The sequence below is a fragment of the Sebastes fasciatus genome, chromosome 6 (genome assembly GCF_043250625.1).
Source record: "Sebastes fasciatus isolate fSebFas1 chromosome 6, fSebFas1.pri, whole genome shotgun sequence".
NCBI classification, from domain to species: Eukaryota; Metazoa; Chordata; class Actinopteri; order Perciformes; family Sebastidae; genus Sebastes; species Sebastes fasciatus.
In genome coordinates, this window is record NC_133800.1 from 32289430 (window position 1) to 32314153 (window position 24724).

The following is a 24724-nucleotide window of genomic DNA, read 5'->3' on the forward strand; positions in this document are numbered from 1 at the left end:
TTTTCGAGTACATCAGTATATCGAAACAACTTAACACACACCCTTAATTAAGGTAATGATGAATCCCCCTTCTGACAGGTTTTTCCCGTAATTCCCAGATCTGGCCTGTTCTGGTCTAATACAAACAGAAACAGGATATCTCAGTATCAAAGTCTAACGTTTACGATGGCTGTTTCCTGCACTTTCTAGAGAACGTCACTGTCACTGTCAGAATGGTTCGACATTAACCCTTCTATGCCAACACATTGTACTGTTTTATATATGTATGTTATATATATGTATCTTTACAATGTTTAACATAGTTCTGTGGCAGTTTTCCACCACATCTGTAAAGGGGAGACTCGTGGGTACCCTTAGAACCTATTTTCATTCACATATCTTGAGGTCAGAGGTCAAGGGACCCCTTTGAAAATGGCAATGCCGGTTTTTCGTCTTCAAAATTTAGTCCAACTTTGGAGCGTTATTTAGCCTCTTTCACGACAAACTAGTATTACATGTCTTTAGGTTTCATATGATATCTGTAGCTTCATTCCAGCCCTAAAACAGAACCTGTTAGAGCCTCTGAAAGATAGTAAAGTCAGTCGGGATCGCGGGTCTCAGAGGGTTCATAATAATATATTTAAATAAATGACACCTACACATTTAATTTCAGCGGTCTTGCAGTTTGTCTGAATGAAGCCGATTCAGTCGACATCAATACGTCTCAAATTCATGCAAAGTTTTACCAGGCAATGCTAATCTCTTTTGGCTGAAAGCACTTTAAAACAATAGAAGAGAGGAGAGCGATTCGGGGAATAACACCCCGACTGTGAGAGGTCTCGAGGGGGTTAAAGGTCACGGGGGTCAGGGATCATTAAGGGCATCTGTGGGCTGACAGGCTGACATGAAGCTACCAGCAGCAGCAGGTCTGACGTCAGGACGGGTTTATTGTTTCTGACGACGGAGGATTTTAGTGAAATGTTTGTATATGAAGTTTGGGAGGTTTACCACATACTGGGCTTGTGTGTCAAAGCATGACGGGGAGACGGGCAGGAACAGTCAGCTGTAGCTCTTTGTCTCTGGCTGTCCAGTAAAACTAATCCTATCTGGAATCTGAGAGACAGAGACGTACGAGAGGACAGATGAAAACAACTGAAACTGTTCGAGAAGGATGCGCAGAAAAAGGAAATGAAGCAATTTGTTATAATTCTTTAAAGGAAATATTACAAAACTTGACCTCAGTGTTAAAGTGTCTGCAGATGTTGTACATTACTCAACTTCAGCTGAAGTTGAGTTCAAGAAAAGGACATTGTTTTATCGTGACCATCAGCAAAAAAGATAAACGTCCTTCTGGCTGCAATAAGCAAATATTGAAGACTTTGTCACCATATAACCACAAACTGGTGGATAAAGACTGTTATTGTTGAACAAGCAGATATTTTGAGCAACTGGCGGCACCAAATAAATAGTGTTGGGAACACCAAAGTTATTCAACTATTTGGGACCGATAAATCAACCAGGCCAAGATGTCAGCCAGTATTACATCTTCGCAGATATATTGGTATTGACATACATGTTGGCAAATAAGTAAGAAGATATTCCAGTACAGAAATGTCAAAGATATGTTTGAAGTCATTTAGAGAAACAAATTATATATTTATAGATGTTTTTTTTACTGTAAAATGACCTGCTTGGTACATATGATGGTATCTGTTGTCACATGCATGAGCTGAAGGAGAAACGTTTTTTCCGTGCTCACCTTGTACGCATGTAACTATAAGCATCATTTTGAGACATCACAACTAGTTTGGATGTTCAATCATTATATATTCAATTCAATTTTTAGTTTTTATATTTTCTTTTTATACATTTTATAATAATAAATAAATAAATACATTTAATATTTTTTTTTTCATTTTAAATATATGTAATTTACCCACATGTGGAGTGAAAACCTGTAAGCTTTAGTGCACAGACACGATGAGTATTTTCTTTTCAGTGAGATAGGAGACTTCTTGCGTCCAGCAGGTAAAACTTATGGTATGAAAAATATTTGTGTATTTATAGAGTCTTGATTTTTTTTCAATAAGAGAAGAAGGTGTAATGTAATTTAAAGACTTTTGAACCAGTTAACTGAGCAATCAGACACAAATTATATTAGTATTTTCATGTCCTATAAAACATGTCTGGAGGGGATATTTATGGGATCCTCATTATGCATTTATGTAAAAAAAAATTAATAGAAGCTGCTATATGGTAAGATTTGTTGTAACTCTCATATATCACCATCTGTCTAAAAAAATCCAGTATCAGTCGGTTAATACTCTTTACCAAATTGCAGCGGTTATCCGATATTTTGGATTGGGTTAAGTGATTTTGAGAACGAGAGTTTCTGGGAGGTTCAGTTGCATAAAATCCTCATCTATCAAAAATGATGACAATGATAAAGAAAAAAAATCATGCAGCCCATAAATAAGATATGAAGGTGTTTATTTTTTTTAAATCATGCAGCCCTAGTACTTACAATATCATATCTCAAATACAGGTAAGTGGTTAATATGGTAAAATACTGCGTCATATGAGCCTGAACATACTGTGACCTCCATCACTGCATCATCACTTCCACCAACATCCACCTAAAGCTCCACTCAGCAGCTCAGCCCTCAGGAGTAACAGGCAACACGACTGTTGCTCTGCACATCTACACATCTATCGGCTGTACGGTCCTGCCTTTGGGGGTATGTTTCCCTCAGTGTGTGGGTGTATGTGTGTGTGTGTTGAGTCCGTTGCATGCCACATTCCTCAGATGCAGAGCGGCAGAAAGGGCAGTGGCCCCACTTCACCAGAGGTGCAAGAGGGGGGATGGAGAGCAAAGTGATTGATGGCTGAGGGGAGAAGGCCGAACGACGGGCCGAACAGGTGGATCTCCTCACAGACTGACTGATGCTACCGCCGTCTCTGCTCACTGACCAGCTGAGTGTCAGTTGAGTGAAAACAACCGTTGTTTAGGCTCGATCCTCAAAGAGGAAACATAGGGACACAACTAAAACACAAGGTTCAAAGTTCATTCTCGACCTCAGAAACAGCAGCTGAGTAAATAATCTCACCACAAACTCCATTTAATAACTGTTGCAGGCTTGTGATCATATTACATGATCTTCAGCAGCAGCTTGTGGTGGCTACTGTTACCAAACTTTAATTAGATATTAATGTGTAACTGGCATCATATGAAACTAGAAAACCTAATGAATGCATTGGTACCAACCATGTCATACTAGCTTGTCTCGAAAGAGGTTAAATAACGCTCCAACTTTACGATACATTTTGGTGAGGGAAAAACTGTCATGGGCATTTTCAAAGGGGTCCCTTGACCTCTGACCTCCAGATATGTGAATGTAAATGGGTTCTATGGGTACCCACGAGTCTCCCCTTTACAGACATGCCCACTTTATGATAATCACATGCAGCTTTGGGGCAAGTCATAGTCAAGTCAGCACACTGACACACTGACAGCTGTTGTTGTCTGTTGGGCTGCAGTTTGCCATGTCATGATTTGAGCATATTATTTTATGCTAAATGCAGTACCTGTGAGGGTTTCTGGACAATATTTGTTGTTGTTTTGTGTTAATTGATTTCCAATAATAAATATATACATACATTTGCACGAAGCAGCATATTTGCCCACTCCCATGTTGACAAGAGTATTAAATACTTGACAAATGTCTCTTTAAGGTACATTTTGAACAGATACAAACGTGATTAATTTGCGATTCAATATTTTAATCGATTGAGAGCCCTATTAAAAAGCTAAGTATGCTCCAAAACAGCTGAAATGGTTCTCTCTACTGCAGTTTCAAAGGTCAAGAGTGAGCTTTGAACCTGAGATTTTGAGCCGACACAAATGCCTCAAAAGTGCTCAGAAAAAAACTATATTTTGAACATCTACAACGGGGCGACTCCCATCTGCTGATGAAGAACATATAATATAATCCAAAGCTCCAGAACAGCTATTAAATCAACCAACTAAAACATGTTCAAAACATGCACACTCACCAGAAGACATGAAAGAGATAAAAAGGATAAAGAGAGAGGCCCCTGAAGACACATTAATCAGCAATTCATGATAATTATGTCTCTAAAAATAACCTCCGCCCTGTTAATGATATAAATGTGTCTAGAAATGTTTGGGGCGTTATTTCTGCTGGATAACATCACGCTGCTGTGACTGTAAACAATATCATTACGGATGTAAATAGTTCTCAAACAGTTGACCCAGAGGAAGCAGCCAGATGTACACATTCATACACAATTAAGGGATGACGATGATGATGCACAAAACCTCAACATCCTTTTTGCTGCAGTTCGATGCCGATCACGGCACGTTTCAGTCCGGACTTTCCTGTGAAACCACCCAAACACCCTCCGCTCCGAAAGTCACGATCGCATCCTGATCCAGGAGCGATAAAGATCTTAATTAATCCTCAGAGAGCAGCTCAGGCTCCACCTTTCTCTGAGTCACTCTCAGCAAATCCCCACCAGGAGGCCTGGCCTACTTTCTCCAATGTGGGCCAAGGTCCCAGCCCTCACCTTTGCCCCACAAATGAGCGGGGGGGCTGAGCTCAAGAGAGGAGAAGTTAAGTTCATTAAACCTAGAAAATACTTTCACGAGAGCGGTTTTACTTTCTTTGGAACCACAAGTTGTGCGTCAGCAAAACAAAAGTTTGGATCAGGATAAAAAGCGGGTAATCAGTTTGGATCAGTCTCGCTGCCAACAGCCGACGCTCTGCCAGATCTTTGTTTTATGACACCAGAGAAAGTTCAACTTCCCTTTTTGACAAATAGAAGAGGTCCTTGTGGTCCTTTTGACCACAAAACAATAATACTGGTTCTTAACATTAGTGGGAACATCAAAACATGAAATTAACTGGTTGAACTGCTCAGCACTCGGCCACCTGTTATAGGGGCTGCAAACAGGTGTTTCTATGTTGTTGTTTAAAGGTATACAGGTTAAGAACTACTGGGTTTTACACTGTGAAAGTCTTTTTTATTATTACAGTTCCTAATTGAGTTAACTGACTGAAATATCAAAGTGGCAGCGCTGATAAGAGACACGGGATCAGACACGCAGGATCGGTGTCGGTGCCAATACCGACCGTATTAAGGGAATCGGGTGTCACCCAGTTTGGAGTATTTGAAGTTAGCCTGTGATTTAACTCAGCAAGACAGCAAGCGTCTATCCTGCTAAGTGATGGGATCTCATTTAGAGACTTGGCAGCATAAACGCAATAAAAATATAAATGGCATGTATAAAAATATAATAAGAGAAGCTGCTAATAATATGAATCTAAAAAGCGAAGATAGAGCCATTTTTATACAAAACTATAGAGGCAGTTTCCTACATTTCACAGCTCCCATGTTTCAAAGACTCATGGAAACAATAACTATAACAAACAAAGCATTTAAGTAACTTACTATGATTTATTAAACATGTTTAAAATGTAAAAATGTGATGAATCACTCACATACATCGACAAGAATAAAACACACATGTTACACAGATTTAAAAAGCAAAAATAAGACTTCCACACATTTACAAAAAGACTGTACAATATACACACACAACTGATTTAAAAACTTTGAGATCATGGATGAAGTTCTTGTACTGGTGACGCTGTACATGTCTGAGACTCGTGCTCACGTTCCCTCTCATGACAGGAGGGTGATGAGTGCATCCAGAAACTTGCTCCTGTCCTCCGTCTTCAGTTCAATTACTGCAGAGAAACAAAACACAGGTAAGAATTAATAAATGCACAAAGAAACAGAGTACACATCTGTCAAAAGATAGGTCAGATAAATGTTGACAGGAAGTTGTAGAAACTCTCAACAAATCGTATTCTGCATATGAAATACGACTTATGTGAAGTTACATTTCAGATAATGACAAGAACCTCAACTACTGCACGTAACAAACATCTCATTTTCTTCATAGGGTGACCAGGTGTCCCACTTTACGAGGGACTGCACAGCATTTTTATCCCTTATTGTCCCACATATTGAGACGATGTCCCACATATTCATTGACTCTAGTTTTCAAAAGTCAAACCGCTGCAGGACAGACACTTTTCTTAAAATCTGGCTTTTATCCAATGAAGGATATGAAGAAAGCACGGAAGGCTGTCATCACGGGGTTGTGTTTGCTGTCAAACTGCTCACACGTGGGTCAAGTGCAGGTTGACATTTCACCGTCTTTCCTACGCTATGCCCAACGGGGAAAATTGTAAGTCACAAGCTCTACAGATTTAGGCGCAATATGATGGAAACTACCACAAAGAAAAGGAAGAGCAGCTACAACAAAGACTGTGAAACTACTTATAAGTATTTATAAGCCGGTGGAAGGAGATTCTCAGAGTTTTTTGTGTGAAATTTGTTATTTTTCAATTTCACACGGAGGGAATACGTCACGAAGCGACACAGTTCAAGCGAGGCTCACAAGAAACGTCAAAAAGAGACGTGCCGATCTCTGGATGCATTCGGGCAAAGCATAGAGATGTTACAAAGATAAGGGACAGAATAGAAATGTTTATTATTTAAGTCAGATAGACATTATATCAGAAGTGTAGACTACCTCTCAGCCTTGGTAACGTGTCCCACATTGGCCCACACAAACATACCCTTTGTCCCACATTTGGTTTGTTGGGATCTGGTCACCCTATGGCTTCATAATGCACAGCGCTCAGTGAGCTCAACTGTCTGATTCATGAGTTTTATGAAGGCAACGCTGCCACCTAGTGTCTGATGAAGAGACGGACAACTCCACATATACAACAAATTACCAGGACTAAAGCACAGCACATTAGATAAATAAATTACAATATTAATGTCTTACTTGAAGTGTCGAAGTTGTCGTGAAGAGTTCTGGAGCTGGTGCTCTCTGCAGCTTTCTCAAATGCTCGACCAAAGAAACTTTTAGAGTACAGAGAAAAGGATGAGAGTTGAGGAAAGGAGGCACTTTTTTTGCTGAATACAACACTAAAATAGTTGATTAGTCGGTCGACGGAAAATGAAACGGCAACTATTTTGATCACTGGGGGATGCACAATTAATCAATTTTATCGAAATTGCAAAATAGCCTGCAATTTTCAAATCGCAGAACACTTACATAAAAAACAATCTATTCTTCTTAAAAAAAAAGAAAAAATATAAAGTGAGAATTTCAAAATAAAGGCGTATCTTAAAGACGAAATGCATCGATATTTTCACTTTGCATTGACATATTGGATCGTTGAATCGATCGGTTGATCCAGATTGATGTATCGTCACACCCCTGATTTTTACCTTTGCTCATAATGTTTTGGTAACATCCTACATATTTAAAAAAGTGAGGTCTTACTTCTTCTTGTCAGATGTTTCAGACTCGGGCGGGATTCCCAAAACGATGACGGTTCCCTTCTCCACGTCCTTGGGAGCCGCTATGATGAGTGGAAGCAGCTTGCAGCGTTTATTCCTCGTCTGACAAAAAAAAAAAACACCATGAGTGAAAGAGTGACACCAACAACAGTTTCAGAGCATTTAAAAGCTTCTTCTCTCACACTCTGACGGCAATCAGACACTTACAGATTGGATAAAAGCCTTCAGGAGGTACTTGCAGAGCAGAGTCAAGGCCATGGGCTTCGAGAAGAGTTTCACGTCAGGAGTTCCCTACACGTGAAAGAGAAACAGGAGGAAAGTATTGAGCTGAGCAGAATCTACTGTTGAGAAGCAGCCACATATACAGGTCATTGAGACACTCGTACCTCCATGAGGTAGCAGTAGAGGAAGGGTCCCTGTGACAGGATGAGGTTGGTACAGATGCAGCTGGCGACAGTCTGCTGGATGGCCATCAGCTTCTTCTTAGCCAGGTCGATGCCTGAATGTAGACGGTCGAGGTTACTCCTGAGAGAAAAAGAGACCCAATAGTGTGTTTTTAAAATCTAATCATAAACAGACATTTTACAGCTTAATACCTCTGATCCTCCTGGTCATCTCATCAACACGGCTACAAACCTGGAGAGAGAGTCCAGAGCCTTGATGAAGTTGTCGCCGTCGCTCTCATCTTTCTCTGTGCTCTCCAGCAAAGCAGCAGTACTGTGCACCATGTCGCTGGCCAGGAAGCGGTTCTTGAAGCCAAAGTGAACGCCAAAAGTCTGGATGCGGATGTCCTTCATACTGATGGAGGAGAGGGAAGGAAAGACAAATGATTTCAAGCTGTCCGTCAATAAATGAGTGTCTTCAGGTCATGTCTGGATTCATACCCGTATTTATTGGACGACTCCTCGATGACGTCCTTCAGGTTCTCTTTGATCGACATGTCCATGGAGTGGAATTTCTGCCTCACTTGTTTCAGTGGTAGCCTGTTAGAGGATCACCAGCAAATATCAGCCATTCAAACAAGTAATACGGCTTTATTTCACATCACAGGCTCACATCAAAATCCATTTAATGAAATAAGAACATCTGTTGACATTAATTTCTTTACCCCATGTCAGCTAGGAACTCCTGGAGTCTCTTTTGGCCATTTAACGTCCAAAGCTTGAAGGTGCAGGACGTGTAAGAGGAATTACAGATGCTCTCATACAGGGACCAGTGCTGGTAGAGGGTTAGACGGAGGCTGAAGCAGACGGTTAAGGAAAACTCAAAGGAAACAAAAGTGATTCCTGCCACTATGACACTTGAACGTAAAATATAAAAGCTCCACAATGACAACATGTCAGATGAATTAAGGATACTCGTATTCAAAGGAGATCCTCATACAGTCGATGGAGAGAGAGTTCTCCTCGTCCTCGTTTCGGTGGTTATGCCGGGAAACGTGTCGTTGCATTGTGGCGATGTCTGTTACATACTTCATACTGAAAAGGAACAAAGGGGAGAAGAATAATTCAGTGACGGTAAACAACTTAAAGTAAATACATATTGTAAAGACTGTTTATTTCTGAGGGAATCAACTCATGTTTTTTGAGTATTATGTTTTGAAATATTGAAGATATTCTTACTGTGTGATTTTATCATGAACCCACTGGTCGGTCAGTCCAATGACGGCCCACCTGTAAAAAGAAAACTCAACAGTCTACATCTAAAAATCTGCACTGCAAAGTGCACTTTGCATTTCCACAACTTTTATTACATAAAAAAAATAATATTTTTCACATAGCTTACCAGAGCATGTCCTTGGTATCTTTAGTCAACACCCACGCCAGCTCAAAAAACATCATTGCAGCCTGACAACAGACACAAGAAGAAACACATGATTAAAACGTTTCGTATTCAGGAATAATAACAGAATATGTCAAACGAAAGTCAACATACAGCTATGCATAATGAACTCTCAAATGTGTATGTTGATATAAATAAACATTGTACAATTTAACAGTTTTGTGAAAGTTTAAGACATCATGAAATACATTTTCCATGCTCATCGACATTTTCCAGAATTCAAAAAGGAAAAAAAAGTAAATTTAAAAACTGTCTACTTACAGAAGTCCCGTGATATTCATACTGCTCATAGTCAAACAAGATTTCCCTCCTGAGAAATGAGAGAAACATTAGTGTCAATTTAGAAATTGTAATGACTTCATGACAAACACCATCCCTAAACCTCCTTAAAAACACTTCACCTTTGTCCCTCCCACTCCCTCTTCGCCCGCTGCCTTTCAATTCTCCTCTCAACGGCCCCCTGCAACGACAAACACAATCGTTATAGTCACGTCAACACTGATTCATTGATTCATTTCAGCGACGTATTCTCATTCTGTTCAACTACGTACTTCATCATATCTCCTCCGTTTCCCAGACGGCTCTGAGCCTTCTTCACTCTCATTTCCAGAGTCACCGCCTTCCTCTTCATCCTCATCTCGAAAGATATCATCGTATGGGGGAACGCCAAGGTCATCATCCTGTTTGATTAGTAGCTTTATCTGGTGATGAGATGTTAGGAGTTTACACAATGTTAATGTAAGAATGGCAGCAGTTTCCACTGAGAAGTGGTTTCATATTTTGGTATCACTTGCAAACTTCAAGAGCTAAACAAGAGAACGTATTTAACCACCGCACAAGCAAATAAAGATGAATGGATGCAGCACATTCAAAATCAACTTTCATATATTGTCCAAGTTTGCTTCCTTTAGAGCTGGAACTATTAAATTAATCGCCAACTATTTTAATAATTGATTAATCGGTTTGCAAAATTCTCTGATTCCAGCTTCTTAAATGTGAATATTTTCTGGTTTCTTTCCTCCTCTCTGACAGTAAACTGAATATCTTTGAGTTGTGGACAAAACGAGACATTTGAGGACGTCACCTTGGGCTTTGGGAAACACTGATCCACATTTTCACCGTTTTCTGACATTCTATAGACCAAACAACTAATCAACAGATTAATCAACAATGAATCATAAGTTAATAAACGTTAGTTGCAGCCCAAGCTTCCTTGAGCTGAATTGATTGATTATCCATCACCTGGGTGTCATTGTAGACGTTGACCACATCTACAGGCCGGTGAGTGTCGCAGATGAAGAAGATGGAGTCATCATCCGGCTGCAGCATCTCAAGAAGGTCAACATTTGCACCGCAGTTGATGAGAACAAAATACCGGAACTACAACACACGAAACACCAAAATAATACATTTAGTTTAAAGTGACAGTGTGACAAAATCTCCACAGCTCGTCTTTATTTTATCCTTCTGTCATTTAGTCACATGTAAGCTCAGGTGTTGAAGTGATCATACCTGCTCTTTGTGTTCAAGGAAGGCAGTGCCGAGGTCCTGCCAGCCTGTAACTGGCACAAGTGTGTACTGGACCTGGTCACAGTGGAACAGCGCCTGGTAAAGACATAAAAAGATTCAACAATTATTGTTTAAAGGTATTAAAGCAACAGTGGGTAGAATTGGAACAAATATGATTAAAAAAGTTATTTTTATAAAATGGTCACTATATCCTGACAGTAGTACATAAGACATTTAATCTGAAAAATATCATGTTCCTCTGTGTCCTCCGGTGCTCCTAACAGCATCTGCAAGATTTCACAGAGGAAAACAACCAATCAGAGCCGAGCTGGAGCCTTGCCGTCTCTGAGCAGCAGTCAATCACTCACAAACTCTGATCAAACGGTCAAACTAGGCAGCGCTGATCTAAGATGACTCAATAATCATCTTGTTGTGCCGGAGCAAACTTTCTAATTTTACAGCTAATCCGTGCACTACAAGATGTTTCTGAGAACATCTGAGGAGAAATAGGCATTAGAGTAACAGAATATTGATTCATATTTGATCAACTCTGCCTAGTTTGACCGTTTGACCGGAGTTGCCTCCTGCCAGCTGCCTCCGTTAAATGAACAGCCAATACGAACGCTGTCTATCTGAAATGATCTGTGATTGGTCAAAGTCTCCCGTCACGGGCTAGACCTTCTAAAGCCTGAAAACAGAGCCATGAGGAGGTGCAGAAGTCTAGTTTTCTCTCAGAACACTTGAATTACAATATACTGAAAGGTTATTATGGAATTTTTGCACAATAATGCCAAAAATATACTGCCTACTGCAGGTTTAATTCATCATTAGCCGCTCATTGACGCATGAGGACACAGGAACAGTGAATCCTGAGCCACCGTGTCACTGAAAAATGAAAACATAGTTGACTGCTGTACTTGCTGACCAGCCCTCACTTCTCTCTCTCTCTCTTCCATTACAATTTTACAAAGATCATCCAGTAATTCACCTTTTTTTGTACATAGTGTTTATTAATTTCTGACCTATTTATTTACCTATGCTGTTTTTAGCCATTTTCTCATGTCTTGTATTGGCATACTGTATGTTTGTCATACTGTTCTGTATCTGTGCTGTTTGTGTCGCTTGTGTGGACTGTGTTTTTATACTCTTGCTGCTGCCTCTTGGCCAGGTCATCATTGTAAATGAGAATTGGTTCTCAATTAATTTTACCTGGTTAAATAAAGGTCAAATAAAAGATAAATAAAATGTGTTTAAGTTAAAGGGTTAACAGTGCAGTATGTAGCATGATGAGCTAATGTTTGCTAACAGTTATCTCACCTGTAGGATCTTACAGGCGCAGAGAGAGTCGATGTCTGAAGCCACCAGGAGAGCGACTCTCTGAAAGAAGAACAAACACACAATATGTTTAGTTAGGTAAATACAATAAATAACTTATAAGGTAGCTCTATCAGCTAAGTAACGTTAGCTAACAGTCACAGTTCAACTAGCGTTAACTTAACGTTTCAGTTATTCAGCTCAAACAAACTCACCTGGTTGGCAACAACTTCATAAAACTCCTTCCTGATGTCCGTGACGAACATTTTCAAATATTAAAAGCCTTTAAAATGAGGACAAACCGGGTTAAATGACGTTAAAGAGGCATTAAAAGCGGGTTATTGTGGTGTTTGCTGTCAGCTTTCTTTACTGGTCCTTGTTGAAAATGTGGCGCCAAATCAGCACGTCACATCCGGGGACAACATCCAACCAATCACTGGGAGGGAATCAACGTACGTCATACACTCGAGACCACGCCCACTACGTTGATGAAAACAAAGCTGCTTAAAAACAAAGAAAAACAAAGAGTCAAAATAAACTCAACCAGACTGCATTTTATACTGATTCCTACTAAATTATTTCTGGTTCTTGTACTTTAATCAACTATTTCAATTTTATGCTACTCTATACTTCTACTCCACTACATTTTGGAAGCAAATATTGTACTTTTTACTCCACTTCTAGACCACTTACACACCAAAAACTGACAATAACCTGATATTTTCAGGTGGCATTTCATTTCATTCTCACTGTGCAATATCATATATCATAATATATAATATAATTTTCCACTTGTGCAATTTTGTTAATAGTCTGTTTATTGTCAATACTGTATATACTGCTTCTATTTTTATACTTCCTTCTATTTAAATGGTTCATATTTTGTTACACTTTGTTTAGCTCTTTTTTTTACTGTGTTAACTGATGCATCTTGTTTTTTGCACTATCCCCTTTGCTGCTGTACACTGCAAATTTCCCCACTGCAGGACTAATAAAGGAATATCTTATCTTATCTTATCTTATCTTATCTTACATGTACCTGACAGCTTTAGTTACTCGTTACTTCAAGATCCCTTTATTGTAAAAGTAAAATTATTGTGCATAATAGCAATACAAAGTAACAGTAAGAAATTAAAAGGTTACAATACAGTAAAATAAAATATATTTTAATACAATGTAATAAAATAAGCATATAAATGTTCATATAGTGTACAAATAAGAGTATAAGGTGCTGTGTGTTTAAGTGTGCAAATTTATATGACCTATATTTACATGTTTTGTGTGTCCGTGGTTGGGGTGGCTGGGGTCTCCTTGTATAATAGATTATTAATACAAAATATAAATCAACTAATAAATTATGGCATATAATCATAGGTTAAGCTACACATCAGTATATAAATGAATAAAAAATTAGCTCCACCTTTACCAGCTGCAACATTAAAGTGATGTATACATGAATGCATCATTAATTATAATCCAGTATGTATGATTCTGATATGAGCTATTTTGCATAATGCATACTTTTGGTACTTTCAGTATATTTTGTTGTTAATACTTTTGTACTTTTACTTAGATTTAGTATGCAGGACTTTTACTTGTAACAGAGTATTTTATACATTGTAATATTACTATTTTTAGCTTTTTAAAATATCTAAATACTTCTTCCATCCTAATCCTGATTAAATAGGGAGGGCTGAAGGAACGCCGCACGCAGGGCCTTATAAACATGAGTAAGGGAAAAGATAGTTAAAAGAAAGTTGCAGCAATTCTACAGTAACTTTACTGCACTGTGACCAGGGCCAAACAACCTTTAAACCATTACTTATTGAGATCGCATTAATAGAAAATAGTTAAATTAATTAAAAACATGTTAGACAGATTTCTTAAGAAGGAATGCTTTTCTAAAATCCTTACTACAACTGCAACCCTGACTGGGATGTTCCTTCAATTCTCCCAGTTGAATCAGTATTAGGTGCTTTAAAATTATTCAATTCAGTGACGGTTTGCACAAGAATGATTATTTTGATCTGAGGTTTGACGTTACTTCTTGTTAAAATGTAAACTAGGAGAGGACTTCCCCGTATCAACACTAAAACAATAAGAAGTACATCAACTAGAAATATTATTTTAAATAAATAAATAAATGTGAAAATGCTATTCTGCACTTTTATTGCTGCAACCCAAGCTGCTTCATAATCTGACTAACACATTTCTAATAAACTAATCTTTTGTTGCTATACCCTGTTGTCCTGCCCACTGTTCAACATATCCTTTACTATAAATTTCATAGCGTCTATAATCATCACACATTTCTGACTCAAAAGAAAATAAGCAAAGGACAGTGTGTATTGCAAGATTATTTAGAAACATCGTTTAGTGTCACCAAAAGAGTCATTAAAAGCATCACAACATGTACAATCAGGATACTGAATCAGCATGAGCCGCTGCTATATGGTCCTACAAGCCAAGGCAAATAATGATGAGCGCAACATAAATAAAGCAAGTTTTAGTATCATCCCATGTCATGACAGAAGATCTGAAGCAGACCGGACATAATCAACAACATGATACAGTATAACTGTGCTGAAAATCACATAAATTAATAGAAACGAATGGAAATGCATGGATTTGGAAGGAAATAATGGAGAAAATATGTTGCTATTTTGCTGTGAAACATGCAGGGTTTTATCAAAATGCAGCAAAGTCTAATGAAAATTTTTTTTTTTGTCTGAAAGATCCCCCATGTGCCCACAGATATGATATTATTTACATTATCACATTTAAGGTAAACAAACAAATATTCAAAATTCAAGTAAACTCCTTTCATGCCCCAAAATGAAATACATTTATACCTGTACATCATCTCATAAATACCGGTACGATTGACCAGGTAAATTAAGATATTATTTGTCTCAAAGTTTTGTAAAAAGTGAAGTTTTTCCTCCTCTTCTTCCGACTCTATCTTTAACTTTTACATGTTTCCACCCAGAAATCTTCACATTTGACTCCATCAACAATAAAATTTATGGAAAGTACTTAAAGATTATTTTTTTCTGAGGTAAAGAAAGGCAGCATGCCACATTTAAACATCTTCCCAACTGACTCCTATACACTGGAAAACAAAACAAAAAAAGAAGATTCAAAACAAAGTTGTGTCCACACCGTGACAGAGAGCATACACTGTAACATGCAGTATACACTTCATTCCTTAACTCAGAGCAACAACGTAAACAAAGGCACAAATTTCATCTGTTTTTTTTTTTTTGTCAAGTTTGGTCAGAAACCGCTGTGATCCAGCTGATTTAAATATGATTCACAGCGACGAGCGAAGTGCTTTGACCCTGCAAAACCTGTTTCATACAAACATAAACATGAAGAGGTTTGGTTGTTTCTCATGTCTCAACTTGCAGAAACAGTCTATGCAACATTTTGATGTTTTTTTCCCAACTGAAAACCAACCTTGCAAACACAACGGAAAGATAAAACTGAGAAAAAGTCAACATAAAATCATAACGGAATCACAGACTTGTGTGAATAAAACTATTAGCAGGATAGAAGACCTGACCAGCAGGAGCACTGAGAGGCTACAGTAGCACCATCACCTGGTAGAGGTTACAGTCTGACCTCACTCATGTTCACCAGAAACATCTGGTTTCACCGTCACTCCCAACAGCCAACGCCTCTGCACACCACGCCTCTCCACCTCTGGTGAACATTCACCCTTCAGACGTGTTGGCAGAGGAGCCAGAAGAGTTACGAAAACCAGACATACAGTCGTATTAACTATATTAGCAGATGTGCCGTCCAGTTAGGAGCAAAGATGTGATTATCATTTGTCACAAAGCAAGCACAGCAAAAACTGCGAGAAGAGCTGAGTGGAGCTGCTACATCAGTGCGTTATACTGAGCATAGGAACCCTTTCTGGATTTCAATCAAACAATCTGTGAATGGAAACATTCAAAATATAATATAGGAAGACAGATAGAGAGATATGAAGCTGACCAAGTGGTTTTGATTAACCTGATTTACACATAAAGACGCTCGCAAAGAGGGGTGGGCTGTATATTGATATGTACCGTAGGACGATAGAAGCTTTGTCAAATGTCAGAGAATTTAACCACACAGTCTGATATTCCCTACTTTTCTTTTTTTGTTGTCAACAAATCAAAAACCAACAATGAATTGAGCCTACTAACATATATCGTCTGTGTAGACAAAGCATGACACATCGTACTCATCTGTTGTCACAAAGCAACTTGGTTGCTAAATGTGTATTAATCCACAGCTGAAAATAGTCCCCAACAAATGCACTATTGACTCCTGGTTGAGCAGCGTTTACTAAAAACTACAGTGCCCAGCTGTTTTTTTTAGGAAATTACTGAGTCTTTTTTTCAGATATTAAAGTACAATTCATGATGTAAAATTACACATACTGTGATTAGAGGATTTTATCCGCATCGCCCACCCTCACTTTTAGATACAAACAGCCCACATGAACACCTCTTATTTCACCAGTTTGTCGCTGTCAAATACTATGTGGTGCCGATAATCAAAGCTCAAAAGGTCCACTTGCTAATTATTAGGAGCGGTCAACCTTATCGCAGTCTTCTTCAGTGAGAGGAGCTGGCTCAGGCGGCATCAAATAACCTAAATTTAAACATCCAGGCACATGATAACAAGGGGTCGTGTACGGTGGAGAGATTGCAACCCGTGTTTTGGTTCAACGGTTGTCGTCCTTCATCTTTTTTTCCAGCCGTCGACTGACTTCTAGTTGACGACTTTCACGGTTGACGCTGTGACAGGTTTTGGGCTGATGTTCACAAACAGCTGATGTCTGTTCATGGTGTTCATTCAGTTTCACATTCAGGTCTCGTGATCACACCTGAACCAGCTCCGTTTTGAGATGCACTTGATGAAGCTCTCAATTATTCATAATTATTACACGGCTGTTGTTGAATACTCGTTTCTGGATTGGTCAATCCCTGCGTTCTGCGGTCTGTTATTTCTTTATAGCAGACCGTTGCTATGTATAACAGACCGTTGCTATGAACGCAGTTCTGATGTCGGACTCTGGCGGACCATTTTTGTGTCAAATTATTGATTTCTTAAGTAAGTAGCCGTGTAATAAGTGGGATAATGTACAGCTAGCGGGTCATTGTTGTGAAATAAACCCCTTCAGGGCGATGCAAGTCGGAGTGCATACATCCGCAGCATCGCCCTGTCGCAGTTTATTTCACAACAATGACCGGATCGCTGTACATTATCCCTTACTTAGATCTTTTCAGCTTGGGCTGAAACTCATGATTATTTTCCATATTTAATATCTTAATTACTGTTTATATTAATTGGTTAATTCATGATTTAGTCTGATAAAAGTCAGAAAATTATGATTTTTTTTTTTTTCAGTGCTTCAAATTGTTTGTTTTGTCTTACCGACAGACCAACCATTACATATTAAATCCACAATTATAAAAAAAAGCAGCAAATCTCCACATGTGAGAAGCTACAGCCACCAAGCGTTCGGCATCATTTGTTGATAAATGACTCAAAGGATTAAACGATTAATCACCTAATCGTTTCAGCATCGGGTTGAGCTCTGATTCTCTTCACCATATGTTGTTTCCCAAAGGTCAGGAACAAACGTCCATGCACAAATACTGAATATTTTTCCTCAAGTCTCAACCCTTGCTTGTTGAAAAAGTTTACAAAACAATCACCAAATAGTGTCCCTACATGAGAAACTGCCTCCCAGCAGCTGAGCCGGCGGTTGGTGGGCAGTGGACTATTAGTGCAGTGCTTGTGTGGTCGACCTGCTCAGCTGTTGGGAGTATTTATGTGATCTAGAGGCACAATACAACGGGTGTGTGGGGCTGGGCCTTATGGGAAATAATACGTGTCATGGTATTAACCAGGCTCTCCAATGTTGGTAACTTCTAGAAGTAATGACGTGTGTTTAGGTTTTGGAAACAAACACTTCAAGTTGATTACGTGGTTGTTAAACCGGAGTTGTTAATTACGGCAACTCTCGAGAAAAACATTCAGTAGAAACGTGTCATTTTAGTTTAGAAAACGTGATACCATACAAAACAAATCCCACAATACAGTTACGATGATCGACGATAAACAATAAATAATTGATGCCCAGCCCTAACGGTGTGGTGGGAACCAGAATTATAAGGATTACCATGTAACCCAGTATGAGTGACACCAGTGACAGTTACAGCTGCTCTACAGCGGCAGGATGTAGTTGGAGTTGGCCAGTTTGCGCTCCTGTGCGGCGGGAACAGTCTCTCTGTGACGCAGAGGTCTGTGGCAGTCGGGGTCCTGAAGAGGAGGGTAGTGCTGTCTGTAACACAACCAGGCGAAGGCCAGACCCAGCAGAGAACCCACTAGTACGTCTACATGGAGGAGAGACAAGATTACACACACATGAAGAGTTTGATCCCACAGCGCCACTAGAATGCTTTAATACTAACCCTGAGAGAGATTTATTTTAGGTTTTGAGATTCAATTAACTTAAAACTTACGACTTAAATAAGTTATTTATTTATAGAGCGCTGCAGGAAGGAGTCATAAAACACAGAAATGAGTTAGCATTTTAGCACTTCCAGTTCCCTCGTCTCAAAGTCAGTGTTTTTTTTTAATGAGTGACAGGTCGCTACCACGCCGTTATCAGGTCTGGGAGTTGTCTGTGTTTCCGTCTTTTTAACTTTAACCCTTTCACATTGTGTTTTCAGTTCAGGGAAGTTAATTATAACATTTTTGGTTGCCAAAAAATGTCTTTATTCTGTGTTCGGTTGTACTTAGCTCCACCCTCTCGTGTCACTTCTGGTCGCAAAAAAACAAGATGGTGACGGACAAAATGCCAAAATCGAGGCTTCAAAACAATCTATTGTCATCACGCTGAACACTAGTCCGCCTTTAGCTTAGTGGTAATGACGTGAAGTCATGTGACTGCGATGTAGTTTGTTTATAGCCTAATGTTAGCTTTTTACTTATGGGGATTGCATTTATGTGTAAATATCATAAATGTTTGTTTGCCACAGAGCTTATTTTCTGCAATAATCCAAAACCCAAATGGAAAAATCCCATTGGCTTTTTGTTGAGGGAACCAGGGCGATGCTAACTTCCTGGTTGGTCTACAAAAATACGTCATCCCTGCAGCACTCTATTGCCAATTACAGAGAAGCTGTCGTTGGCAATGAAAATCGCAGATCTCAGGCTCCCTCCAACAATGCTTATTTAATCTGAATAAAAAGAAAATCTAGGACATAAATAGGGATACAACAATAGATCAACATAGTGTGGGATATATTTGGGTTGGAAAAACTACTAATAAATTACTAATAAACTTAGTTTGACGGTGTGACACAGACTGTCTCTGAGCTCACAAACCCTGCTAGCAGAACCTGATACACAACATTTAAACACATATTAAACACATTACATATCCACATACTAAATGCTAACACAAGAGGAGGCTGGGTAGTCTGAGTAGCAGTGAGGTGTCGTTGTATGCTGACTGTTTATACAGGCTGCCTAGAGTAGGTGGTAAGCATACAATAAATGATTGTAGGCTGTGTGGAACAGGCGACTATAAAATGACTTCCGTGCCTGAACTACAGCGAGGCTCCATAAATCTAAGAACAATGTAGACGTTAAGAAGTTATTTGAATTTTATTCCTTCCTGGTTAAGATAATGTTTAACAGATAGAGAGTAAACACTGGCTTCTTTTTCCAGAGAGAGTCCATACAATATGGACAGAGCTGAATGTATGAAGGTACATTTGCAGTTTTTTTTACACTGAAATTCCTTTAAAATGTGCAATATTTCAAGAGTTTTCTCATCTGGAATAAACTTCTCAAACTTGATACTCAAAAAAAAAATTAAAATAAATCAGAAAATGTACCTGTATAAAATATACACCATTTTAGTAGATGGATGTGTATTGTTACAAAATGATTGCCGACGTAAAAGTTAAGTAAACAATAACATCAATAATAATATCTCAATCTACATAAAGTAAAATTAGCAGGTGCGTAACCACATTTTTTGTAGGCAAAATATGAATAATGATGTCATCTTCCTGTGCCAGAAAAATGTCCACAAAAAAGGTGAAAGTGTGGATGAGATTAATCCTGCTGTACAGGTTGTTATAAGTTGATTTAAGGAAATAACTCTTAAATCGTCATATTTCTTCTATCGACATGGAGATCATTCAAATAATCTCAGTAACCAAACCAGTCTATTGTGTTGACATTTTTCACACATCGTCTTTCGCTGTGTCTAAACCATCTTCTGCTACTGGTCACCAATGTCATGCAGATGATTTTGTGTTTTTTTACACGGTGCATTTTGTCATTCTGAGCGTTTCTCTGAGTCTGACCTTGCCAGTGGTGTTTGTAGTCGCAGGTTCTGGAGAGGGCGATCACCGTCGCGATGAGTAAAGGTGTGAGGAAGGCACACAGCCGCCACGCTCTGCCTTGGCCCGCTGCGTTGAAGCAGCGCAGTTTTCCTGCGACGTACAGCGCTGTGAAACCCAAACCTGCAAAGGCAACTAGGAACGAGGAGGAGAAAAGGTCAAAAGGGTGATCAAAAACAGAAACAGAGACTCGAAACTCGAAGAGAAAACAACAAAAAGAGAGAAGGGGCAAGGCTTAAAGATGGAGACTTTTTAAGAGTAATAGGGGATGCTCTCTTGCTCATAGAACAAAATAAGAGCCTGGAGGCTAAAATACACTTACATACATCTATTTTCAGATATAGTACATGCCCTCCTGCCCCACTTTGTGCATTTCTTGTTTTTCCTTAATGTACCAGCTACTGTCTGAGGCATAATCAACCGTAAAAGGTTCTTACAGGAAGAGTGGCCGCTGGGAAAGCTCTTCCTGCCCTCGATGACTGTATCTGGGTCACCGCTGCAGCGTAACTCCAGGTTCATCTGACCGTCTGGGAAACAGCGGTAGAAGAAGTCTGGCCGCGGCCTGAGGTCGGACACACACAGAGAGGACAGATTTAGTCTTTTATCCACTGAGGTTTCATTATCATTTACTATGTTTGTGTTCATTGTTTACCTGCCAACAACAAGTTTGATGACGTTGGTGAAAACTCCGTTCAGCACCAGAGTCAAAGTCACAGCTGGAGGACAAAAGGAAACAAAACTGAATCATGAAAAAGACAAAAAAAATAGTTTATTTTTATTCTGAAAAACCAGATGTGTGTATGTTTCTTACCCAGCGAGGCCTCCTTCAGATCTCCTCGCTCCGTCTTCTTCAGGAAGGTGAAAACCAGGATCACAATCATCGGGGTGAAAACCGCCACACTCTGATAGAGACGTAGAAAAAGGAGAGTAGTACAACTCTATTCCACTTAAAGGACCAGTGTGAAGGATCTGGCGGCATCTAGCGGTGAGGTTGCAGATTGCAACCAACTGAACTTCTCTCGTGTGCCAAGCGTGTAGGAGAACTACGGTGGCCGACGCGAAAACGTGTAGGGACCTATCTAGGTCCCTACACTTGCGGCATAGCGCCGTCTCCTGGAAGTTCTCAGGTCCTTTCAATTTCTGTGGTTCATCGTCACGAGAGTCGACAAAAATTCATGCGGTCTCCTTTTTTTGGTTTTTATATATTACATCTAAAAAAGCTAAAACTGAAATGAATTTACGTTCATTATTATTTTATTTTTACTAGTTTTTAACGAGGAAAAATAGTTGTAGTTTAGTTTTTCTTAAAGGATATAGTTTTTATTTAGTTTCAGTTTACTAAAAATATTTTTCAGTGCTTATTATATTTGAGTTTCAGTTTTAGTTTAGTATAATAACCCTGCAATACTGCGAGTATTTACATTCACCATCTCTGCCAAAGTTATGTTCTTGCTGAAGAGTACTGCGGTGCTTTATCACACAATGACACTGAAGTTTTTTAAATAAAATGTGATATTCATTGTGGTAGATTTCCACATCTGAACTGTCATGTCGCTGCAAATTGATTTTCAAACTGTAATGAAACCGGTGGTCGTGTGAGAAGGTGGGGAATTAATCTAAAAACGTATGATTAGCTCTGGAGAATGGTTGTCACAGTGACGTAAACTGTGATTAATGTGTTAAGAAGAAACATTGGTACGGCCCTTTACACACTGTCAGAGGAGGGAAGTGAGTTCAGATATACTGATTGTTGTCGGGGCTGAGGGGAACAAACTGAACTGAGGGATTTATAATGTCCCATTTTAACTCAGAGGCGTGCAGATATATTACTTACAAACATAAGAGAGGTGGGAACGTGGTCTCTCTCCACACGATGGAATTTATACAACCACATCTCCTCCGGCTGGATCTCACGGTAGAAAGGAGGAAGCTGCTCCGTCACACTACACCAACACAGAGTTTATCATTAAGAACAACGCCTTCCTTTTAAACAGTAGATCCATGATACAGATGGTTCAAAGTCGTGTGTACTTACAGGAAGAAGAGCAGCAGCGCCAGCCGGATTGAAATTTCCGACAGGAAACCACGAAGAAGCCTCCTCTTCATTATGTTTGTTGGAGTGGACTTCAGTCAACAGCAAACATCCTCACTCCACTTTCATTTAACTTGACTGGGACTAGAAAAAAAAGAGCCAGGTTTAAGTTTATGTCATTAATTTGAGTGTTTTGGGAGAAATAAACTAGAATAGATAAAAAAATCTAATGAGTAGTGAGCTTATATTTAATTAGAGAGACTGTGAGGGTGCAAGAAAACAGTTGCATCTGAGACAGTTAATATTGGTTGATATGTTGAAGGGGAAGATTTATAAGCCTGTAAACAGCTTTTTTACCCCTTAAACATAGTTTATAAAAAAAAGCTTCTGAATTTTGACATCTCTACAGGTGTCAGTGTAAAGAAGTGGGAAAATATTCTTGTAATCAGTACATCAATAGATTACAAATCACAATCAAGTGTAAAACATGCAATTTCTCAAAGAGCTTTAAAGCCACCTCAGCTGTGACCCTATGCTGTTTTTTTACATAGTATCTGCACCACTTTTACTCTGAGTATACATATGATGAAATACTGGTAAAGATAATGTTGAGCATCTTTCAGCTCTTACTGTGTGTAGCCTCTGCTCTGTCTACAACCTGTATAAAGGCCAACATGCTGCACCTGTTCTCCTCCTCTTCCAGCTGATACACACATTTAAAAGCTGTTATTTAACTTTATTTAACATTAATAGGAATTATTATTATTATTATATACATTATTGTTTTTAATAATAACAATATTAAATGCTTCTGTCAGTACACAGAACAAGCTAACATTAAGAGGTTAGCTATAACTAAGCTAAACTAGCTTAGCAACATCTGTCACAACAACACATCTGGTTCGTGGTTCCGGTCGTCTGGCGGTTCTTCTGGTCCCGTTACTCACCTCTAACGGGTCGGTAATTTACTCCTTCATCTTTTGGTTCTAGTTAACATGAATCAGGCCTCCACACTCCGCATATTTGAGGAAGCAGAGATGCCACGGAAGAGGAGGAGGAGGAGGAGAAAGAGGAGGAGGAAGAGAAGATGGGAGGAGATCAGATAGCTGAGTGAAGCTCACGGCTACAGCTACTTCTGGTCTAGGATTTTCAAAATAAAAGTGCGTACTTAAAAATGTAAATATAGAAAATAATCTCAACTCAAAATCCATTTACTCGCTTTGTCCCGAAGATTTCGACCATACCACAGTTTTCGTCAGTAGATTAAACTAAAAAATATAAAATATAAATTATATTATTATATAAGTTTTTCAATATCTATTTTTTTATTTTATAAAAAAAGAATATACAAAATTCTTTATTGATATTATACTTTCTAAAGTATAGTTTATAGTATAGTAGTAAAGTATATATATTTTAATATATATATATATTTTATATATAAATATATATATATATATATATTTTAATATATTATATATATGTATGTATTTATTTCTTTCCTAGGAATTCTTGTCAGTTAAGTCCATAAGAACATTGCTTATTTAGTAATACTTATTTTAAAATTAATTGGTAAATATAATCATATCATTCCCAGTTTGAGTAACGTTACAGATCAAATGCAACACATCAATATAAAATTATATTCATATTCAATAAGACAAGCAGAAGCCTGAGCATTTATTTATTTATTTTATTTCATTTCATTTTATTTTATTTTATTTATTTATTTTGTATTTAATAGACAAGCAGAAGCCTGAGCATGTATATATAAATATATAGTATAATAAAAAGTGATTTATTTATTTCTAGGAATTCTTGTCAATTAAGTCCATAAGAACATTGTTTATTTGGTAATAATTATTTAAAAAGTTATCAGTAAAATTTACTTGAAGTAAATTAATTAACCTATTCTCATAATTTATCAATGTGTGTGAGTACTATTGTTTTCATTGTATCTCTTGAAGTTCTATAAAGCATTTTAATTACTGTGGCAAATTAGTTTGTTACTACTGGATATATTGTAATAATAAATAATTATGTTACTCAGAATTAATCACTTATTACTGGCATATTATTTGGCATAATCAGTTTCATTATATATCATGCACACTTATAAGTATTAGATTATTTATCATTTTAACTGTACTATAGATTAAATGAGCTCTCTGTTTGACCACTGGGGTTTAAAATATTATACACAGAAAATCAGTTTTTT

The 24724-nt window shown here is 38.3% G+C and overlaps 3 protein-coding genes across 4 annotated transcripts in view; 1 reads left to right on the top strand and 2 right to left on the bottom strand.

The window, feature by feature from the left end:
* The window catches only part of prnpb (prion protein b), a 201354-nt gene that overhangs the window by 111024 nt on the left and 65606 nt on the right, over positions 1 to 24724 (top strand). The gene's annotated exons all lie outside the window — the stretch shown is intronic.
* cdc45 (CDC45 cell division cycle 45 homolog (S. cerevisiae)) lies at positions 5438 to 12457 on the bottom strand. The gene is made up of 18 exons (XM_074639355.1): positions 12267 to 12457; positions 12055 to 12114; positions 10741 to 10833; positions 10471 to 10608; positions 9780 to 9929; positions 9630 to 9688; positions 9490 to 9538; positions 9172 to 9233; positions 9009 to 9059; positions 8745 to 8864; positions 8495 to 8626; positions 8271 to 8369; positions 8023 to 8184; positions 7773 to 7911; positions 7594 to 7677; positions 7370 to 7488; positions 6866 to 6942; positions 5438 to 5750 (listed from the first exon to the last, which is right to left on the bottom strand). The coding sequence occupies exons 1-18, from the start codon at positions 12315 to 12317 to the stop codon at positions 5686 to 5688; spliced, it is 1710 nt and encodes a 569-aa protein (XP_074495456.1). The 5' UTR covers positions 12318 to 12457; the 3' UTR covers positions 5438 to 5685.
* plpp5 (phospholipid phosphatase 5) lies at positions 14411 to 23624 on the bottom strand. 2 transcript variants are annotated; one of them, XR_012594343.1, is made up of 9 exons: positions 23454 to 23624; positions 22510 to 22650; positions 22309 to 22417; positions 21286 to 21376; positions 21127 to 21190; positions 20912 to 21036; positions 20439 to 20609; positions 16934 to 18449; positions 14411 to 16674 (listed from the first exon to the last, which is right to left on the bottom strand). XR_012594343.1 is itself a non-coding variant. In XM_074639367.1 (8 exons), the coding sequence occupies exons 2-8, from the start codon at positions 22578 to 22580 to the stop codon at positions 18280 to 18282; spliced, it is 801 nt and encodes a 266-aa protein (XP_074495468.1). In that variant the 5' UTR covers positions 22581 to 22650; positions 23454 to 23624; the 3' UTR covers positions 14411 to 18279. The 2 variants fall into 2 exon arrangements, 1 of the variants encoding a protein (XP_074495468.1); XM_074639367.1 differs by having other exon boundaries at positions 14411 to 18449.